The following is an 18,827-nucleotide window of genomic DNA, read 5'->3' as shown; positions in this document are numbered from 1 at the left end:
AAGTTGCCATGTATTACACAAGGGGTTGGCAAACTATAGATTGAGGGCCAAATCTGGCCCATGGCCTATTTTTGTACAGCGGAGAGCTAAGAAAGGTATTTACATTTTAGTGTGATAACCAAAACAAAGCAGAAAAGTAAGCAAGTAAGCAAACAAACAGAATAAGAAAATTATGCAATACAGCCTGTATATGGTGTGTAAAGCTTGACATTTTCACTATTTGGCCCTTCACAAAAAAAGTTTCTGGGTTCCTGTTTCACAATCTTTCCTTTTTATTTACTTGCTGTACCCTAACAATGAATATATACTGAGGGTAGGTAAGCAGAATGAGATTTTTAAAAAGGCTGAAAATCCTGTAAGAAAGAACCCAAGTGCTTTTGATGGGGCAGTCTATGTATCATTTTAGTACAATACAAATGGGTAGCTAGCTGTTTCTACTTCAGTATCCTAAAAATGACCTCACTCTTCTTCAAACAGTCTGTATGTTATTCTCTAATACTGGAAGCATTACAGGTAACTGGGCGTCTGAAAGGGAATCTGTTGTTGCAGAACCAGGTAGCCCAGGGCCCCAGGGTCCCTGGGCAAGAAGAAGGGCTAATTAGGTCACCATGGGATCTATAGTGCTGTACTAAATACCAGAGAAATAGAATACTTAATGTCCTAAATGTTTTACTTAAAAAGGCTATAAGGATACAAGTGTAAAAGTTCCTGTATTAATATTCCTGGTTTAACCAATTTCTAACCAGGAATCGGTAATATTTCCCTAATGTATTACAGAAGTTGACCCAATTCTGGATAAGATATTTTTAGCCTGCATGAATGTATATAGCTCTGAAGTAGTATGGACGAGGAAAAATAGCTGCAAAATACTCTAATCAATGATGAAGCCTTTTAGAGCAAAGAATGACAGTAAAGTAGGATGTTATCTGTGGTATGTACTCATAGCAAAGAAAGAGCATGGGCCTGCTACCAGTCTAATGGTTCACAGCTCGTTTTTGGTACATTTAGACAATGGAACACCACTTGGCTGTAAAAAAAATAAAAAGGAAATCTTACTTTTTGCAACATTATGGATGGGTCTGGAGATTGTTATGCTGAGTAAAATAAGCCAGTCAGAGAAAGACAAATACCGTATGATCTCAGTTATATTGGAATCTAATGAACAAAATAGAGACAGAAGCATGGTCACAGGGAACAGAGTGACAGCTGTCAGAGGGGAGGAGGGCTGGGGAGGAGGATGAAAGAAGGTGAAGAGATTAAGCAAACACACACACAGAGAAAGGGTCTGTCCAGAAAGTATCCAGCCACACACTCTGAAAAAGGGAGACATTTATTGAAGAAGATACAGGAAGCATTGTACATAGGACAATGATGCCTCAATCCCCTTCAAAGTAGGCACCTTGGGACCTCACACAGTTCTCCCAATTGCCATCAGCTGCCCCATTGCATTTTCCTGAATCTCCTTGAAGGTCTGAAATCACTTCCCTTTCAAATGTGATTTTAGTTTTGGGAAAAGCCAGAAGTCACAACGAGCCAAATCTGGTCTGTAGGGGGGCCGAGTCACCTTGGGTGATTTGCTCTTTTGCTAAAAAACTCTGCACAAGACATGATGCACGACTCCGTGTGTTGTCATGATGAAGCTGCCTATCACCAGCTGCCCATAGCTGCAGCCTTCTGAATCATTCAAATAGTTTCTGTGGAGCAATGTTCCAGCTTAGCACAAAATTTGATGCAGATTCATTGCTTTACTCGCTCAGTTATTTTGAATGCAACAGCCAAATAGTACACATGCTCATTCAACAGCATCTACCACCCCCACTGACTAGTGCAATGAAGTCATCATTGTTCACACATGTACATTACAGCCCACTCTCCTTGGCTGCCAGGTTACATTGATGTCACGGAAACCATTCTTGTCATATTAACACTGGTTGGACTTTTTTCTGGACAGACCCTTGTGTATGTGTATATGTATACACACAGATGCAGACAACAGTGTGGTGATAGCCAGAGGGAAACGGGTGGGAGGTGGGGAGTAGGTGAAAGTGGGCAAAGCAGGGGGAAATGGGGACAAAAAGAGATTTCACTTGGAGCGCTGGGTGCACAATGTAGCATGTAGGTGATATTTTATTGAGTTGTGCATTTAAAACACGTATAGTTTTGTGAACCAATGTGACCCCAATAAATCTGGTTTAAAAAAAAAAGACTAGGTACAAATAGTTTCAAAGAAGAAATAGGAAACATTTATGTTGCTGAAAAAGACCACTTATATACATATTCATACATATATACACACATATATTTTACTGTGTATAATGCACACCTCTTTGCCCAAATTTTTGAGGGAAAAATAAGGATGCACATTATACATGGGTATACATTATACATGTCAAAGCATGGTATATAGTTGTGTGTGGGGGTATATATATATGTATTTTAAACAATACTAAGTTAAAACCATGAAAAAATCTTAAATGTTATCCATGGCTCAAATTATTTTCTAAGGAAGAAGAACAATGGTTAACTCCATTTGTCTTTTTTTTCTTGTCATGCTTGAGAAATAAACAGAGATTAGGAAGGGCTTTTCTGGGCTATCATTTAAGAATCTAAAGCTTTACATAGACAATAACCTAGTTTAACTACACTTAACTAAAAGGATTTTAGATGTATTTCAGTATCAGAATCTTTGAAACAGACCTTAGATCAATATAAGTAATCAAGCCAAGATCTCCTAATTGTCTTAATCTTGTTTTTGAGTACTCATTTCAAAAATGATTTGGTTCTTATAAATTGTGCCAGTTCTTACTGAGCTTGAACTGGACAAAAATTTAACCCTTCCTAATAAAATAAACATGCAACTATTGTGTTAGAAACACATGTTTTAACCAAATAATCCAAATACTTTAGCTATTAGCAGCATACTGTTTAATACTCATCACAGCTTGTTTTAAAGAACAACAATGTGTTAACATTTAAGCCCGAAGGGCTATGAATACACTATACTTGGTGCAGCTTGTTTATGAAATATCCTGACAGACACAATTAATCTTGTGAAAATGACTAGGGTAGAGCATAATAGCAAGTTATCTTTAGGCCAAAAATACATATTTTTCCTATAGTAAAATACCCTCTACTATTACAATGATAGTAGCATATGAAAAGAACATTAGGAGTTAATTATTTAAAAGAAATTAAAAGTTATTAAATTCATAAATCTTGGTTATATGGTAGAGACAAGGGTTAAAGGAAATGTTTAACTTATAAGTAAGTATAAAATAAATGCATCTTTACCTCCAACAAATGCATCTCCAGCTCCGTTGGTATCAATAATTTCCTTCTGGTCCTGATCCAAGACAGCAAAAGCAGTGACTTCACTTTCTGCAATTAGAGCCAAAGAAAGGCAAACTGACTTCTCTTTGTAATACTCAATATATAAACTCACCCAATGAACCTGGAGTTCCTTCATCATTCATCATTCAAAAAGACAGAATGTGAGCTCCACATCTGTACATGAGTACTTGGGAACCAAGGTGCAAAGTCACCTGTGAGCAATGCCTTCTTTTGTGTAGTTTTCAGCATTCAGATGCTGTATGTGCTTGTTAAGAGTCATACCTAGGTAGTTCATATTTGGGGGAATGACAGTAAACGGCAGCAGTACCTTTTCAGACAGTACAAACACTTGAAAAGAAACAACAAGCTAAAGGAAGTGTTTGTAAGGATTAAGTCACGAACCTCTAATAATGCTTCAAGCCTGACTGCATTTTGGGAAGTAAAATCTTGGATACAGTAAAGAGCTATAAATCTTTAAAATATAAGTAATGATTTATCTTGGGTGTTTCTTTACAGAAAATCACAATGGCACAATAAAAATACAATTACTATCCTGTTACAATACTTTATGCCAATGTCAAGGATTACTGATCTTAGTTGGCTTATTACAAATAACCTAGCCTGGTTACTTTTTACTAAGGAGTCACTATTTCCTTTAAACTGTGTGTCAACCGGAAGAAGGGAAAGCTGCCTCTGAATCCATGAGCAGACCAGAGGGACAGTGCAATGGGCTCTTGCCTTGCAGCAGTCTGGACCAGGGCTTGGTTGTTTTGACTACAGAGTAACATAATACAGTACTTTATACTTGGCACATGACAATGGAATGAAGTTGCTTGTGAGGAAATCTGGCCTAGAGGACATCTGCAGAAGATTGGCCAGTGCTTTTTATTGGGGGCTGGACTTCTGGAATCAGACATATGCATTCCTTATGGGACAGATGTGGTCCAAGGCTTGTAAACTTCGATCTCACCTAAGATCAAGAGGGAGGGAAAAGGAAATCCTGAGAACATTAAGGTCTTGATGAAGAGCCTAAAATTTCAAAAAACATGTCCTGTCTGCCTTCTGCTACTAAAATACACTTTCAATAACAGATAAGCACAGATTTGAAAATGACAAAAAAGATCCTCTTGGGAAAACAGATAATCAAGAAGAAGACTCACTCACTCAGTGAGCCCTTTTGACCAGATGGCTGTAGATGCTAAGAAGCCTCTGTACCAGAAGCATCTATTTAAACTCTTTCAGTAACTAACTTTCCACCCATTGTAACACCAGAACCTATGTAGCAGTTAACAAGATTTTGATTAATTGGAAGTTAAGGCGTAGTTATCTAGGATTAAATTTCCTAGGGAGTATGCAGGAGATACTGTTACATAGGCAAAAAAAATAAAAAAAGATGTAAGCAGACTTTATTGAAAATAATTAGGAAAGGGCTACAGTTTGATTTAGGAAAAGGTCTGTTCCATAAATATTTATAAAGAAATCTGGTTTTATTACTTCCCAGTACAAGTCATACTATAAAGGGAATTAACAACTGTAAACTAAGAACAAACAGGCACTAAATAAGTAAAATGAGCTAAGTTAATGATACCATTACCATTTATAATAGGGTTACATTATGTAATAATATAACATGTCTATAAAACATTTTAGGTAATATAAGAATTAATTACCAGATTACAGATTTGAAAATAATTATATATAAATGGTAAGTAAGTCACAATTAGATCTAATTCTTCGGTTACTGAGTTTTGGTTGGATAAATCTTTTATTTATGTATAGAACCTAATTCCCAATGGAAGAGATTATTTTGATTACTTTGTTCTTAAGAATCATGACTTCTTGGTCTTAATCACAAAAAATTCTAAATGAATGCATTTATACTGTACTTTTTTTTTTCTGGACATATGTGTAGATTCTTGAGTTGCCTTATCCTGAGGTGTCAAATATGGTGTCGTATTTTCCTGAAAAATAAGGTAGAATTATATTCCACCTTTCGTACATATTAATACAAATAAATATAAGAACATTGAGAATGTAAAAGAGCTGTCATAAATCAGTATAGACACAGTCCAGTCTCTATTATCTTCTATATCTACAGGGCTATATTATGAAAATGCCTCAACATTTGCAAGATCTTAAAATGTATTCTAAATCAGCCCTGGCTGGCGTAGCTCAGTGGATTGAGCGCGGGCCTGTGAACCACACGATCGCGGTTCGATTCCAAGTCAGGGCACGTGCCTGGGTTGCAGGCCAGTTCCCAGCAGGAGACCCACAAGAGGCAACCATACATTGATACTTCTCTCCTTCTCTCCTTCCCTTCTCCTCTAAAGATATATAAATTAAATTAAAAAAAATGTATTCTAAATCATTAAAAAAGGGTCAAACAATATTCAATAATATTTAAGTTCAATTCTATTTTTTGTATATTCTTAGTTTTTTGAAATGTGATGACCTGGTTTGCAAAGCTACTAAAAAAGAGCTTCACACCATTAGCTAAACAATTCATAAGCATGACCTATTCCATGGCCTTCTAGACAATATACCGTATAAACATATGAAGAACCTCACTAAATCTTAAGACACTTATAGGCATGGGCACCATTTAATCAGTGAGGCCCCATGACTCTCACTGGGACCTGTTTTCTTCTGTGTGAAATGGGCAGGGAGTAGCCGTGGGAACAAGTAGCAAAAATATCTTTTTGCTCCGGTTGTACAAAAGTAACACTGTTGGTTTTGATGAAGCACTTCTACTTAAAAGATTAAGATAAGTCAGAACCATTGTTTTTCACCAAAAGTTTCTAACCAAACTTTTTGAAAAGTGAGAAGGAAAAGGATTGGGCATGATTATTGTTCTTATTTTCCAGATTTCTATAAGATCAAACAATGGTGAGCTTCCCTAAACAGACAGACAGCAAACAGTAACAATTCAGCGGATACCAGATTTGTCTGGGGCCACTTATTAGATAAGGCCCTCAGGGTACCTGCATTCAGAAGAATGAACTTTAGCTTATTTAAAATACAAAATAGTAAAAATTCAAATATTCCCTGGACAGTTTATACAAACAATTTATTCTTCACTTCATTATCACATAAGCTTCACTATCTAATCACTTAAAAGACCACTCAGATTAGAATCAAAACATCCTCACACACCTATAATGCTATGCCAATTATAGTAGAGAAGGTTAGTCTATACAAGTGAAAAATGAAAAATAATAGCAAAAAAATTTCTAAATTTTTCATTTAGATGGGCTCTAAATGAAAAAGAATAGCAAAAAAAAAAAAAAAAATTCAGTCACTTCGTGCCAAACAACTATATTTTAGCATCATGGACACACCATCTCACGATAATAATTAGAAATTCTGTTTAAGGTATTTTAAAATGCTATGTGTTGTTACTGTTTTGTTGATGTGACCTCTAAATAATAGAGAAGATATAGTTGAAGGAGACACATAGCAGGGTGAGAGGCAGGAAGGCAGGCAGCGTTTTCAACCTTAGGGGGGGCTGCAGTCACCACCTCTGCCACTGCCCCCAGCCATGGAAAAGACAGAACAGTGATGGCAAAAAATTTCACCAGGAAATGAAAAGCACGACTAGGTACAAACCAGAACTCTTAAGAGTCTTTAAAGAGGCCCCTGCACCTTGGCCATTCCTTATACTGAGATAATTTCCAGAGTACTTACATTTTTGTTTGCTTGTTTTTAATTAACCTTTTATTTGGAGATCATTAGAAACTAACAGAAAAGTTTGAAGAAAAATCCATAGAACTCTCACATAAGAGTTTGCCACATTTTCTTTATCATTCTTCCCATACATATGTACATATTATTATTTATTCTTTTAAGCTATTTGAGTGTAAGTTGCATATATTATGCCCTGACTCCTTAATAATTCATTAAGTTTATTTCCTAAGAACAAGGATACTCTTTTAGGTAACCATGGTATAGATACCAAATTAAAAAACTTAATACTGTTATTTTATCTAATCTATATTCCATATTTTGATTTTGTTAATTGTCTTTTATATACAAGATCTAGTCCAGAATCAAATATTGCTTTTAGTTGTGCTAGTTTGTTTTGAATTTAACCTTGTGAATAGATAATGTATACGTGTAGTTCAAAATACAAATATATAAGAAGGTGCGCTCTAAAAAACTCCCTCTCAGCTCTTATCTCCCAGTAACGGTTTCTAGTCCAATCAGGTTATCACTGTTATTGTTTTTCTGTGTACTCTTCCAGGTTTCTCTATGCATATAGAAACAAAACACATTCTTATTTTTCTCCTTAAAAAAAAAGAATAAAAAAACCTAGTGTGCAGGCTGTACATGCTTTATCACTCAGAGATCTTGCTACATTGGTAAACAGAGAATGCCCTCATTTTTTATTGTTGCATACTAGTCCATTGTGTAGATACACTGTACTTTATTTAAGCAGTCCTTCATTGACAGACTTTTAGGTTGTTTTCAATCTTCTGTTATCACAAACAATGTTGCAAACTACTAATACTTTTATTTTCAATAGACACTAAATATAATCATTTTACTTAGTAGCCAAGTCCATAACATAATTCCTGCTTTATATAGAGACTGACACAAGGAAGCTAAGTTATTATACAAACAGCATGAAATATGCCAGTGTCAAAGAACAGGGGACAAATGAGAATCCAGGAAATGCTTTTCTGTTCAGTAGGATACACATGCCAGGACCTGAGCAAAGACACCTGTTCAGACTATCCTAATAAACAGGGCAGTGAAACAAATGACAGATTCTGCTAATAACAAAGATTTATAGAACAATCCTAGTTAATGAGTACTTCTGGGGAATGAAGAGCTCTGGATTAATTCAATTTTTTAGTTACTAAAGAAAAACACAAAGTCTTTTTAGTTCAAAATCTTTCTAATATATTAATACAGTATTATCATATATCCTGACATTCCAGCTTTAATTAGTTCAGTTTACTGAACACAAGGAAAATTTGCCTTGATAACAGAGAATCCTGGAGCACAGTTAATGTCATTATGCTGAATATCAGTTCTTACTGTCGTTCCAAAGGCACCAGTGCTTTCATGAGAGGCAGGATAAATGGAATGGTGGGACATACACTGGGTTAGGACTCAAAAGACTCATGATTTTAGTCTGGTTTTGGCTCTGCTACTTTATTCAACAAATACTTAAGAGCTTATCATGTGTCAGGCACTCTATTAGAGACTCGGAATACAGATGTGAATAGGACAAAAAGACCCTGTTCTCATGAGACCTACATTCTAGCGAGGAAAGATAACATACAAGTAACAAAAAAATGAACAAGATGATTCACGATAATAAAAAACACCACAAATAAAATAAAACAGGGTGATGTGATGAAGCATGACTGCAGAGGAGAGTTAACAGTTTAGACGGGTGTTATTTCCTCACTGAGGAGTTGATGTTTGAACTGAGATTTCAGTAACAAGAGGGATAGCCATGTAAAGATCCAGGGCTAGAACATTCGAGTGCAGAGGCCCTGGGCTAGCAAAGGCTTGGTGAGCGAAGTCTGGTTAAGGTTAAGAAGGCCAGTATAATCCCGGCCTGTGTGGCTCAGTTGGCTGGAGTGTTACCCTATAAACCAAAAGGTTGCGGGTTCAATTCCCAAGGGAAGGCACATGCTCGGGTTGCAGGTTCAGTCCCCAGTTGGGGAGCAGACGGGAGGCAACTGATGTACCTCTCTCACATCTATTTTCTCTCTCTCTGGAATTGATAAATACATCCTTGGGTAAGGATAAAAAAAACTTATACCAAAAAAGAAGGCCAATATAACTAGAGTATAGTGTAAGGAGATCAACTGTATGTGGGGGCAGGGGCGGGGAGAAGGAAAGGGGAGATTACAGGAATTTCATTCTAAGTAAAATGGGAAACCATTGGAAGGTTTTAAACAGAGGAATGATATAATCCCGTCTTTAATTTTAAAAGATTATTCTGGAAGTCTTATAGAGAATGGACTGAATGGTGAAAACAAAGCAGAATCAATGATGCTACTTACCAGGAGACCTGGTCTAAGTCACACTGTAACTTAAAACTCAGTTTTATTACTTGGAAAACGAGCATTATATTTGCTCTAGCTACTTTCTATGACTTTTATGTGGATTAAGTATTAACAACATTATGAAAGTACTGTGTCAAACATAAAGCTCTATAAAATTTGTAAGTTGTTCTTAAGAGCTTATTTTCTTCAATCAAGTTACAAGAATTTATTGAACTCTCGCCACGAGCTCTTCATAGTCTGTTAGACCCTTTGGGGAATATATAGGAGACAATATTAAGACCTGATCCTTCTTCTCAAGAAATGCAGGATCTGGATGGAAACAGGAATCAGGCGTGTGTGAACGAACTGTGAAACACCAGACAAGGTGGTACTCATTACAACTGCAACAGGAGCTCAGAGAAGGAAAGGAACTACGTAAGTTTAATTAAGTGGAATGGCTTCATGGAGAAAGCTGAGTTTAAACTAGGTCTTGAAGCTGTGGACAGTGAAGAGGACAGCAAAAAATAAATAAAAGGTATATGCATGTATATCCCAGGAGGTGTGGAGAAAGAAGAAAGTTTATATGTCAGGTAAGGCAAAAAATAATGCAAGTCTGTGGGTCCAGCCATCTCTGGGAAGTGAATAGCTGAGAGGGAGCTTTTTCATCCTGTACAGGATCCAGTCCAGAATCAAATAGTGCTTTTAGTTGTGCTAGTTTATTTTTAATATTAGTTGCAGCATCAATGTTTTTTAAAGTTTCAGGAATAATTTACAGACCATACGCAGGCCAATCTGGAGATTAAGACGAACGGCACAATGCTGTAAAGAAATGATAAAGACTTGTTTCACAGCAGGCCAGCCTTTGTCATCCAACATTGTGCCAATTACTGCTAATTCCTCTCAGAGCTGGTCCTACTAATGATCCCTAACTGGTGCTTCCATTTCCTTTCCCAAAGTAGCATTTTAAACAATTCTCAAGCCGCCAAGTAATCCCCACCCTCCGAAAGAATAGCTCATTAGGTATCACGTTTCTGCACTTTGCTAGTTAGGATGAACTATCAATACTAATTCTTCTATCCAACAATGCAAAGGTTGTTTATGAGACTGGAATAAGACAGGGGGTAAATGGCACCTGTGAGACTTGACCTATTCATAGACCACAATACTATTTATACCTCTTCTTATGACCTACAGACAATATACAAACTGATCAGGCCCCTGAAGTCAGTGCAGCAAGGCTGGTGTCATTAACTGTGTGATATGAGGAGTCCTGACATTGGCTACATCCGGACAGAAGAAATTTGGGCCATTCTAATTAATTCTTGAAATGAAAAAGTAATGCCATACCCCTGAAAAAGAAGAAAAAAGGTCTCTATTTTTAATGTACTAACACACTGTGATAATATCCCCATGAAAATCTATTTTAAAACCTCATTTTAGATAATACAAGTAAATGTTCTATGTGAGCTTTAATATACAACATAAGTATCAGCAATTATTTTTTATTTCACCACAGTGGCTGCTGATAAGGAAAGAGCAAAAAACCCCACGTTCTGGTGAGCTCATTCCTAAAGCCTAGAAGGTGAGCATCTGGGGGTAAGGTTCACATTTTCTGGTACTGATGGCACTACCCTAAATACTTGGGGAGTGAAGGGAACATGTACTGGACCACAGAGGTGTCTTCTAATCCTTACATTCAGGTGTCTTGGTTTTATTTTTTATTTTTTAGATTTTATTTATTTATTTTTAGAGGGCAAGGGAGGGAGGAAGAGAGGGAGAGACACATCAATGTGTGGTTGCCTCTCATGCACCTCCTACTGGGGACCTGGCCTGCAACTCAGGCATGCGCGCTGACTGGGAATCGACCTGGCGACCCTTTTGTTCACAGGCCAGTGCTCAATCCACTGATCCACATCAACCAGAGCAGGTACCTTGGTTTTAAAGGCATGGAGACAGAAACGTGTTTTACACCTTCAGGAAAATCACGAGTATAAACCTTCACTTTCTTTAGAGCATAATGTGGCTGGGAAATATGAAAATGTGAACATTTTGTTTAGCATACTCCAAGATTAGAAAGTCACTTGATATCAGGTAACTCTTTTCTTGATTATACATTTACACATTTAGTAAGAAGAAATGGGGATAATTATTGAAACCTAGCAGAAAGCCCATTATATTAGGTACTTATTAAATACTTGGTGACTGACTGACAATAGAATTTAAAAGTTTCTAAGCTAGCAATCAAGTATATTTTCTGGTAAACTAATTTAACATACTATTTTAACAAAATAGAGAAAACTCCTGCATTCCTTTGATGTTTTCTTAGTGGTTATCCTGGGGTTTACAATTAACATCTTAAAAATATAACCATTTACTTTGAATTGATACCAACTGCTTTCAACAGTATGCAAAACCTCTGCTCCTACAGCTCCTTCCCCCCTTATGCTGTTGTTACAAATTACATCTTTTACATATGTGCCCATTCACATATATTTATAATTATTCCTTAATATATTTGTCTTTTAAATCATGTATAAAATAAAAGAGGAGTTACAAACAAAAATACATTGTTACTACCTATTATATTTACCTACACAGTTACCTTTACTGGAGTTTTTATTTCTTCATATGGTTTTGAGTTACTGTCTACTGCCCTTTAATTTCAGCCTGAAGGATCCCTTTAGCATTTCTTGTCGGGCAGGACTACCTACTTGCCATAAATTCCTTTAGCTTTTAACCGGAAATGTGTTAATTTCTCCTTCATTTCTGATGGAGTTTTGTCAGATAGAGAACTTCTGTATTCTCAAGCCCATTTTTTTGAGTGGAGAATTACAAATATAATTATCAAAAAAGCTAACTCACCAAGTAGATTCTCCACAATTCATTTCATTTTTTAATATTTTTATTGTTATTTTTGTTGTTGTTGTCATCAAATTATCTGTGACTGAAACATCTTCCTCTGTAGTTCCTCACCAGCCATGCAGTCCCCTGCACCACTGCTGACTGTCTGTGATGCCATGAGGGTGGTGGCCACCAACCCTGCGGCCCACAGACTGGGCAGTGCCCTGGGTCTCTTTAACGGTTCCAGAGAGTTCTCCAGCTAAGGATCAGTGCTGCACATGTTGAGCAATGTTAGCAATCTCATCAAAAGGGATAGTTCCACTGTGCTTGATGTTTTTTGCTTCTTTCTGTCTCACGGTCAGAGGGCTTTGATGTGAGGGCAGAGGCAGAAGGCACAGCCTCCATCTGGGCTTGTCTGTGCTGAGCAGTCAGTTTCACTGTCATCCTCAGACCCTTCCAACCACCATTGCCAACCTTTTTTGGAGACAGGTCCCGGGATGGGGGGTTGGGGGTGGGGGGGGGGAGATTCTGGAGGCCAGGGCAGATGTGCCTTCCCCACCAGTGCACCTCAGGTATGGGACTTTGATCTCACTGGGGGCAAACTTTGGAGGCATGGTGGAGGTGGCTGGCATCGGATGAACCTGGATTTGGGATGACGAAAGAAAAGTTGCCTGGCTGGTGTAGCTCAGTGGATTGAGCTCAGGCTTGCGAACCAGAAAGAAAAGTTGCACTGTTGCCTCCTCTGAGCTGAAAGCCGAAAAGCCACAATGCGTGTTAATTTACTGACGCTCCAAAAAGAAAAAATTGCAGTGTGGCCAAAGATCAGTGCTGAACTCAAGACAGGAAAGCTTTTAAGAAATTGGTTGCTGATTGTACTTTGATAATTAAATACAAAAACCTATGATCCTTTAAGGCTCACCTAATTAGTATCAAATGAGTTTACTTAATTACAGCTGTACATTAAATGCATAGGATTTGCCTCAAATCAAAATAATTACATGTGCATTGTAATGTGAATTATGGAAGATTAATTTGTAGTTTATTGATTACCCCCTAAACAGAGACTGAGACTCATTAGGCAAAGTTATTATCATAGCAGTTTTGATAAATAGTTCCTAGAAAAGGTTTCTGAATAGTATCTGCACCTAACTTCTCTAAAGGAAAGGTCTACATGTATCCGAACTGGTGCTGCACATTTATTGTAAAGCACTAGCCTGAAAAAATGTGTTCCCTGAGATATTCAGGTGCGAGGCATACATGTGTTTATATATGTATATAAACTCTCCACTCATTCTGCACAGAGCTAGAAATTTCTCAAGTTTATAGTAAAGGCTATAATGACTTCTTTAAAAGAGTCTTTTAGCATAATGAATAATTACAGGTCAAACTACTACCTCCAACAAACCATTTCCTAGCATTCCTCAGATAGAGGAAGTGACAGGTTAACTATCATGTTAAGAAAGTTTCTGCTAAGTTCACTATACTCAAGAACCACTAGAAAGGGGGTCCAAACTCTATTTATCTTCCTCTATTCTGTGGATAGTTTACTACAGCAGCTTTTCCCCCTTCTTATATGATATTTTTAAAAAATGAGAAGGGAAGAAAAATTGATGTTTGAAAATGCATGTAGAATTACTAAAGACATAAATACAGACTCATCATGGGGACAAAATATTCTAACTCTAGAGGGTTTTTTTTGAGATGACTATGGTGTTTAATTGGGAAGAAACAGACCACTTAAATTTAGTACTTTAAATTTTGGGGGGTGTGGGGGAAGGAAACCTAACCACCACCAAAAAAAAGTCAAATGCTTGTCCATTTCAGAGACAGACTCATAGATAGAGAACAGGTTGCTAGCAGGGGGGGGGGGAGCCGGGGCGGGCGGGGGGAGGGCGTTGGGAGACTGGGTTATGGGGACTAGAGAGATTGAGAAAAACAACAAACTCACGGGCACAGACAACAGTGTGGTGACTGCTGGTGGGAGGGGAGATGCGGAGAGATGGAGGAGGGTGGGGGCGCTAAATGGTGATAGAGACCTGACTTCAGGTGGTGAATACACAATAAAGTGCACAGATGATGTGTTGTGGAATTATACACCTGAAACCTGTATAATTTTGTTAACCGAGGGAACAAAATATTTCTAATGCAATTTCATGAATGGGCCTTATATTTTCCGTAAATATACAATAGATGTCAGTTAAAATATGAGATTTTTCATGTTTAAAAGAGATGAACTTTTCAGACCAGCCCCTTGCCTGCTATTTTTAAATGCACCCATTGTTTTTCACTTTCCTATTTCTGCTCTATTGTGTGACAACTCCCGCTGACCAGGAGCTTGTATTATTTCCCTTCATTTTTTCTTGGATGTTTTGCATTATGTGCCAAAATACACTCTCCGCTGCCACAGAGCCCGAGGAATGGACGTGGCTGCTTACTGCAAATGCTAACATAGCTAGGAGTGCTGGCGTTACTACGCTTCAAAAGCCACAGAGGTAAAAGCTGAACAGGTATGTCAAGCCTCTCCTCTGCATTTGGAATTTCTAACTTTGGCCACTACAGCTTTTTTTCTCACTAGTAGTTCTCTGCCATTTTCTCCCTTTAAATATAGAGACTGAGAGGAAGACCTCAGCACAGTAATCCTGTCTACCCTCATGTTCAATGAATGGGTCTATCTTTGAATTTAACTAGTGGCTTCCTCTCATTTTTCACTTCCTTTCAGTCTTTTCTCTGAGTCAACTTAATCCCTAAAGTGACTGAGGAATCATAAACTGCCATTCTCCTACTATACAAAATATCTGTATTATGCAACTCACATTTCAAGGGACTTAATATTATTAGCTTTGAATCATTTGTTCAAATTCAGATTAAATTCAGATCTTTCTCCAATAAATGACAAGATGCATGAGGGCACTGTAATCTAGGCAAACATAATTATACAATTATTGATGAAGTTCCTGTTGATAAACAATGCAAACATTAGGAAATACTATTTTGCAATTAAATGATGAAGAAAGCTGTTTATTGCCTTCCATTCTATCCTCTGTTAATAAGATTGAAGTTGCAGATGTTCCTGTATGCTGCATTGAAGTTAAATGGTGCATGATGCTCTAGGTGGTTCCCATAACCTTGCTTTGTCTACTATGAACTGACTCAATTGATATGATAATAGAGAGTAGAGCTGGGCTAAGCTGGCACAATTTGCATAGCCTTGAAATCTGCCATTACTGGACAGCCAACTGCTTCTAAAAGTTCTTGTTAGGTTGTCACCGACAACAATGTGTTAGACAAACAATATTTGGAAATTAACCACTCAGGTGGGGGCATCACTTATTGAAGCTTTTATCCCATCAAACAAGGTATTCATCAATGCGTTTCTAAAGCTAACAATAGGGAATTTTGTGATCTTCTCTGGGATCAATTACTATTAGATTCAGTACAAAGCGAGCGGACATCATTCAGGGGTCACAAAACAGTGTTAGCACTTGCTGCTTTTTGACACAGGATTTCTATTTGGAGAAACATCTTTCTCCTTTTCAAGAAAACCTAATTTCTATCTCATTATTAAGTAAATATTATATTTTAGATTTAGAAATAATAGTCTTCAAGGTTGATCAATATTGTACTTCACTAATGAAAAAAGTATCATATAAGAAGACCACACACAAGAATAGTAGGAATAGTCCTGATGCATGAAAAGGAAATGACATACTACAAAACCTCAAATGCTAAAAAAACAAACAAAAAACCCCCCATATATTCCATAAACGTTTTAAAAATAAAAGAAAAATATCACATATATATGGTAGAACTGGGAATCTCTAACTTTAGGATTTATGAGCATATGACAAATGCAAGGAAAAGAGGGAGTAAATGTATCTTTAGTGGGTGGACAGTTAAACAATTAGGAGAAGAGAGAAGAATTGCAAATGAATGGGAAGAATGTAATTTAAAGTTAAAATAAAACTGTTAAAATCCTAGAGGAGCTAATGCTAATAGAGGTGTAATACAAAACAGGAAACACAATTGGGCTGCTTTGTAATACCTAGAGGTCAATATTACAGATTTAACTCCCCAAAGAGCAAATTCCCATATGACTAGCTGGATAAAAGACAGGATAAAGGAATTTAAAGAAGCACCAGATGAAAGAAACTGAGCATACACAAGATTAATGTTTTAAAGAAGGGCAACAAGAATGTTTTTAAAATAAACCCTATTCTTAAGATTAACTCAAGGTTTAAACAAAGTTTGTTTTGATTGTTTTGTTTTTAGTTGGTTTAAATCTTAAACTATAATGAGACTTTTCATTCTGAGCATCAGTTTTATTTCCAGAAGACTACAAATATAAAAAAGCTGCTAATGAAAATGAAGCCCCTTGTACATTGTATTTACTGCCCCTCCTTTATGGGCTAATCCCCGTGGGGAAACTATAATCTGTTAATAAGGACTGTACTTCCTGTCTAATCAGTACCAGGCTTGCCATGTGACTGGACTTCCGCTATTGAAATGTGACAGGAAGTGATGCAAGATCTGTAAGAGCTACTGTGTAGTTATTTCATCATGCCTTTTCCCCCTCTACTACAACCCCACATGCTCCTGATCGGGGCTGCCCTCCACTGCTGGTCCAAGCATAAAGAAAAATGAAGTAGTGACTCAGTTAATGCAGTGACGAATGGGAATACAGGAGAAAAATAAACATTTGTTATTGAAAATCATTAAGATATTGAGGGTTATTTGTTACATTTAGCCTAACCTGGTTAATTAATATAAAAAAAGGGCAGCACTGTGATATGTAATCCTAATGGAATTCAAAATTATGAGCTGCAGGCTATGGAATAACTGGTTATTTAAATGTGAGAATGCCTTCAATTTGTCTAAACCAAAATATTACACTAAATATTCAACAAGTTCTCTCTCTCTCTCTCTCTTTTTTAATAGGGGAATCTCCTTTTTAAAAAATATTTATTTATTTTTAGAGAGAGGGAAAGGGAAGAAGAGAAACATCACTGTGTGGTTGCCTCTCATGCCCCTGTACCGGGGGTAGGGGGACCTGGGTTGCAATCTAGGCATGTGCCCTGACTGGAAATCGAACCAGTGACCCTTTGGTTCGCAGGCCCATGCTCAATCCACTGAGCCACACCAGCCATGGCTCAAAAAGTGCTCTTAAGGAGCATCTGGATAAACGTGTTACACATAATAAAATGTGCCTATGAGGAGGCTTTCCCCTGGTCATGATTATCTTTGTACTTAATAGTTTTCTAAGCAAACTAGAGGTTCTGTGGGCTTTTGATAATGGCAGAGAGGTAATTTAGACCCACCATCTCATTAAGAACAGTAAGAACATCTGGACAAACTGTATCTTTAAAAACTGTGCTTGAGGGACATCTGGTCAAGACAGTGGCATAGTTACTTGGCTGGTGTGGCTCAGTGGATTGAGTGCTGGCCTATGAACCAAAGAGTAGCTGCTTTGATTCCCAGTCAGGGCACATGCCTGGGTTGTGGGCCAGGCCCCCATTAGGGGACGTGTGAAGGGCAACCACACCTTGATGTTTCTGTTCCTCTCTCTCCCTCCATCTCCTCTCTCTAAAAATAAATAAAATCTTAAATAAAAAAAAGATAGTGGCATAGTTAAACATGTCTTTCCTACTTGTGTAACTACATCAAAATTAAAACTAAAACATAGAATGTTCATCACTCAGAACATCAGAAATCAAGTAGAACGGAAGTCTAATAACCACAGAATTAAAGAAACCACATCAGTCCAGACTGGTAAGTGGGACAGAAGCAGAACAGGCTGACTACCATTCATGTGTGGTGGATAAAAATTTGGGCGGTATATCTTGGGAGCAAGGAGTCCCAGCCCTACACCAGGCCCCCAAGCCTAAAATTCCTGTTCTGGTTCGAGGAAAATAAGACCTGATAACTTCTGGCTGCAAAACCAGCGGGGACTGAGTCAGTGGAAGAAACTTCTGGAGTCTCAAGCGGTTCTCCTTAAAGAACCCTCACACAAACTTACTCAAACTCACTCCCTCTGAGCTCCAGCACTGGGGGAACAGCTTGAAAGGCACCAGTGGCATACAGGGAGAAACTGAGTATCTTGCATGAAGGTGGGAGCTGGGAGGATAGCTTTATCCCAGAGAGAAAGGTGGGCAGAGCTCACTGTCCCTTTTCTAAGCCCTCCATGCACAGAGTCACAGAGTGGGCAGGCAGGTGCCATACTGGAGACTCCATCAAACTGGCTAACACTGTTTGCTCCACCCTGGAGATCCCCTGAGACTCTGTCCCACCCAACTTACAAGTCTACCCAATCTGTTAACAGTGACTTTTCAATATGAATGACTGGTCTTGTCTCATGCTTTACAACTTCCTAAATACTATCAAACACTCAACAGCTGGCCTCAGCATGCCCCCAACCTCCATACCTCTTGCTAAGTGGCCCCAGGCCTGGTACTAGCACCAGTAAGCCTAGATTCATAGGTTGGCTTCGCCTGGGAATCTCCCAGTCCAGCACAAATAGCAGCCATCTCAGATTGCTTTATATCTCGTGCAGGGTGGCCCTGGGCAGAACACAGGTGGGGGCTGACCTTGGTCTGCATCACGTGGGAAACCCCAGAGCCTGCACACCCAGTGGACAACTATAGACCACAATGGAGCACC

General features: G+C 38.0%; 1 protein-coding gene across 3 annotated transcripts in view; it reads right to left on the bottom strand.

Moving 5' to 3' along the window:
- The window catches only part of ADK (adenosine kinase), a 594,334-nt gene that overhangs the window by 47,364 nt on the left and 528,143 nt on the right, over positions 1-18,827 (bottom strand). For all 3 annotated transcript variants that reach the window (XM_037055967.1, XM_037055969.1, XM_037055968.1), the window contains one exon: positions 3,292-3,378. In XM_037055967.1, coding sequence (XP_036911862.1) covers positions 3,292-3,378 — 87 coding nt within the window. The remainder of the gene's footprint in view (positions 1-3,291; positions 3,379-18,827) is intronic.

The sequence above is a fragment of the Sturnira hondurensis genome, unplaced genomic scaffold (genome assembly GCF_014824575.4).
Source record: "Sturnira hondurensis isolate 20B ecotype Veracruz unplaced genomic scaffold, ASM1482457v3 Scaffold0008761, whole genome shotgun sequence".
NCBI classification, from domain to species: Eukaryota; Metazoa; Chordata; class Mammalia; order Chiroptera; family Phyllostomidae; genus Sturnira; species Sturnira hondurensis.
This window is presented reverse-complemented; position numbering and strand designations above follow the sequence as displayed.